Source organism: Lampetra fluviatilis, unplaced genomic scaffold (assembly GCF_964198595.1).
Source record: "Lampetra fluviatilis unplaced genomic scaffold, kcLamFluv1.1 SCAFFOLD_326, whole genome shotgun sequence".
Taxonomy (NCBI): Eukaryota; Metazoa; Chordata; class Hyperoartia; order Petromyzontiformes; family Petromyzontidae; genus Lampetra; species Lampetra fluviatilis.
Window position 1 is genome coordinate 62,501 of NW_027621109.1, and position 4,951 is coordinate 67,451.

Genomic DNA, 4,951 nt, shown 5'->3' on the forward strand with positions numbered 1-4,951 from the left:
CATCCACCCACTCACCCACTCACCCACCCACCCACTTACCCACCCACCCACCCACTCATCCACCCACTCACCCACCCACTTACCCACCCACCCACTCACCCACCCACCCACCCACTCACCCACCCACCCACTCACCCACCCACCCACTCATCCACCCACTCACCCACCCACTTACCCCACCCACCCACTTACCCACCCACCCACTCACCCACCCACTCATCCACTCATCCACCCACTTACCCACCCACCCACTTACCCACCCACTCACCCACCCACCCACTCACCCACCCACTCATCCACCCACTCACCCACCCACTTACCCACCCACCCACTCACCCACCCACCCACTCATCCACCCACTCACCCACCCACCCACTCATCCACCCACTCACCCACCCACCCACCCACCCACCCACCCACTCACCCACCCACCCACCCACTCATCCACTTACCCACCCAACCACTCACCCACCCACCCACTCATCCACCCACTCACCCACCCACCCACTCACCCACCCACCCACCCACTCACCCACCCACCCACTCACCCACCCACCCACTCATCCACTTACCCACCCACCCACTCACCGACCCACCCACCCCACCCACTCACCCCACCCCCCCACCCCACTCACCCCACCCCCCCACCCACTCACCCCACCCACCCCCCCACTCACCCCACCCACCCACTCACCCCACCCATCCACCCCACTCACCCCACCCATCCACCCCACTCACCCCACCCCACCCATCCATCCATCCACCCCACCCACCCACCAGTCCCCACCCACCCCCCACCCCACCCACTCACCCCAACCCCCCCACCCACTCACCCCACCCCCCCACCCACTCACCCCCCCCACCCACACCCCCCACCCCCCCCACCCACCCCCACCCCCACCCCACCCCCCCAGGCCCCCACCGTGCCCCACTCTCCGTGAGCTCCAACTTGGCCTGCCTCTCCTGAGCGCTTCGTGAACGAGTCTCTGCGTCACCGCCCCGTCGTGGACGTCATCATGCGCAGGGCTGTGCCCACCGGGGGGGGTGGGGGTGGGGGGGGGGCAACCCTGGGGGGGGTCCCGGTAGCCCCCGGCACCAACCTCATCGTGGATCTTCGCTCGCTCCACTCGTCGCACGTCGCGTTCCCGGCGCCCGCAGACTTCAGCCTCGACAACTTTGCACGGCCGGTACCCCGGGGGGGGTGGTGGTGGAGCGATTGGGGGGTGGTGGTGGAGCGATTCACTCGTTAATTCACTCACTTATTCACTCATTCAATTATTCATTCACCCATTCACTCACTCACTCACTCATCTATTCATTCACTCACCCACTCACTCACCCACTCATTCATCTACTCACTTATTCATCCACTCACTCACCCATCCACTCACTCACCCATCCACTCACTCACCCACTCACCCACCCACTCACCCACTCACCCACCCACTCACCCACCCACTCACCCACTCACCCACCCACTCACCCACCCACCCACCCACTCACCCACCCACCCACCCACCCACCCACTCACCCACCCACCCACCCACTCACCCACCCACCCACCCACTCACCCACCCACCCACCCACTCACCCACCCACCCACCCACTCACCCACCCACCCACCCACTCACTCACCCACCCACCCACCCACTCACCCACCCACCCACCCACTCACCCACCCACCCACCCACTCACCCACCCACCCACCCACTCACCCACCCACCCACCCACTCACACCCACCCACCCACCCACTCACCCACCCACCCACCCACTCACCCACCCACCCACCCACTCACCCACCCACCCACCCACTCACCCACCCACTCACCCACCCACCCACCCACTCACCCACCCACCCACCCACTCACCCACCCACCCACCCACTCACCCACCCACTCACCCACCCACCCACCCACTCACCCACCCACCCACCCACTCACCCACCCACCCACCCACCCACTCACCCACCCACCCACCCACCCACTCACCCACCCACCCACCCACTCCACTCACCCACCCACCCACCCACTCACCCACCCACCCACCCACTCACCCACCCACCCACCCACCCACCCACCCACCCACCCACCCACCCACTCACCCACCCACCCACCCACTCACCCACTCACCCACCCACCCACCTCACCCACCCACCCACCCACTCACCCACCCCACCCACCCACCCACCCACCCACCCACCCACCCACTCACCCACCCACCCACCCACTCACCCACCCACTCACCCACCCACCCACCCACCCACCCACTCACTCACCCACCCACCCACCCACCCACCCACCCACCCACCCACTCTCACCCACCCACCCACCCACTCTCACCCACCCACCCCACCCACTCTCACCCACCCACCCACCCACTCTCACCCACCCACCCACCCACTCTCACCCACCCACCCACCCACTCTCACCCACCCACCCACCCACTCTCACCCACCCACCCACCCACTCTCACCCACCCACCCACCCACTCTCACCCACCCACCCACCCACTCTCACCCACCCACCCACCCTCACCCACCCACCCACTCTCACCCACCCACCCACCCACTCTCACCCACCCACCCACTCTCACCCACCCACCCCACTCTCACCCACCCACCCACTCTCACCCACCCACCCACTCTCACCCACCCACCCACTCTCACCCACCCACCCACCCACCCACCCACTCACTCACCCACCCACCCACCCACCCACCCACCCACCCACCCACCCACCCACCCACCCACCCACCCACCAACCCACCCACTCACCCACCCACTCACCCACCCACTCACCCACCCACCCACTCACCCACCCACCCACCCACTCACCCACCCACTCACCCACCCACCCACCACCACCCACCCCACCCACTCACTCATCCACCCACTCACTCACTCACTCATCCACCCACTCACCAACTCATCCACCTACTCACTCACCCACTCAACCACTCAACCACTCAACCACTCAACCACTCAACCACTCAACCACTCACTCACTCACTCACCCACTCAACCACTCACTCACTCACTCACCCACTCACCCACCCACTCACCCACCCACTCACCCACCCACTCACCCACCCACTCACCCACCCACTCACCCACCCACTCACCCACCCACTCACCCACCCACTCACCCACCCACTCACCCACCCACTCACCCACCCACTCACCCACCCACTCACCCACCCACTCACCCACCCACTCACCCACCCACTCACCCACCCACTCACCCACCCACTCACCCACCCACTCACCCACCCACTCACCCACCCACTCACCCACCCACCCACCCACTCACCCACCCACTCACCCACCCACTCACCCACCCACTCACCCACCCACTCACCCACCCACTCACCCACCCACTCATCCACCCACTCATCCACCCACTCACCCACCCACTCACTCACCCACTCACCCACCCACTCACCCACCCACTCACCCACCCACCCACTCACTCACCAACTCATCCACCCACTCACTCACCCACTCACCAACCCATCTACCCACTCACTCACTCACCCACTCACCCACCCACTCACTCACCCACCCACCCACTCACCCACTCACTCACTCACTCACTCATCCACCCACTCACTCACTCATCCACCCACTCACTCACCCACTCACCCACTCACTCACTCATCCACTCACTCACCCACCCACCCCCTCACCCACCCACTCACTCACCCACTCATCCACCCACTCACTCACTCATCCACTCACTCATCCACCCACTCACCCACCCACTCACTCACTCACTCATCCACCCACTCACCCACCCACTCACTCACTCACTCATCCACCCACTCACCCACCCACTCACTCACTCACTCATCCACCCACTCACCCACCCACTCACTCACTCACTCACCCACTCACTAACTCATCCACTCACTCACTCATCCACCCACTCACTCACTCACCCACCCACCCACTCACTCACTCACTCACCCACTCACTCACTCACTCACCCACTCACTCACTCACTCACCCACTCACACACTCATCCACCCACTCATCCACCCACTCACCAACCCACTCACCCACTCACCCACCCACCCACCCACCCACCCACCCACTCACCCACCCACCCACTCACCCACCCACCCACTCACCCGCCCCCCTCCCCAGGTCCCTCCACGCTACTTCCAGCCCTTCGGCAGTGGCCCTCGTGGCTGTTCCGGCAAGTTGGCGGCGGTGGTGATGGTGAAGGCGGCGCTAGTCACCCTCCTGCGCTCGCATCGCCTACACGCTGGTGGAGCTGGCGGTGGTGGTGGAGCTGGCGGTGGTGGAGGCGGTGGTGGTGGTGGAGCCAGCGGCGCCCTCGGAGGACTCGGCACCAGTGATGACCTCGCCGTGCACCCCCACGAGGGGCAGGCGGGCCTCGTGCTGGTCTTGGTGGAGAGGGGCGGTGGTGGAGGTGGTGGTGGTGATGGTGGTGGTGATGGCGGTGGTGGTGGTGGCGGTGATGGTGGAGGTGATGATTGGAGTCTGGAGACCCACAGCAATTAAAGTTGTGAGTCATGTTGATGATGGTGGTGATGGTGGTGATGATGGTGATGATGGTGGAGGTGGTGGTGGCGGTGGTGACGGTGGAGGTGGTGGTGGATGGAGGTGGTGGTGATGGTGGTGATGATGGTGGTGATGGAGGTGGTGGTGATGGAGGTGGTGACGGTGGTGATGGAGGTGATGGAGGTGATGATGGAGGTGGTGACGGTGGTGATGGTGGTGATGGAGGTGGTGGTGATGGAGGTGGTGACGGTGGTGATGGAGGTGGTGATGGAGGTGATGATGGTGGTGGTGGATGGTGGTGATGGTGGTGATGGTGGTGATGGAGGTGGTGGTGATGGAGGTGGTGACGGTGGTGATGGAGGTGGTGATGGAGGTGATGATGGAGGTGGTGACGGTGGTGATGGAGGTGGTGATGGAGGTGATGA

The 4,951-nt window shown here is 64.9% G+C and overlaps 1 protein-coding gene across 1 annotated transcript in view; it reads left to right on the plus strand.

The window, feature by feature from the left end:
- The window catches only part of CYP19A1 (cytochrome P450 family 19 subfamily A member 1), a 31,870-nt gene extending 27,286 nt beyond the window's left edge, over nt 1-4,584 (plus strand). The window contains 3 exon segments of the mRNA XM_078885199.1: nt 915-961; nt 963-1,187; nt 4,146-4,584. Coding sequence (XP_078741325.1) covers nt 915-961; nt 963-1,187; nt 4,146-4,526 — 653 coding nt within the window. The 3' untranslated portion in view covers nt 4,527-4,584.
- Nucleotides 4,585-4,951: the final 367 nt, after the last annotated feature.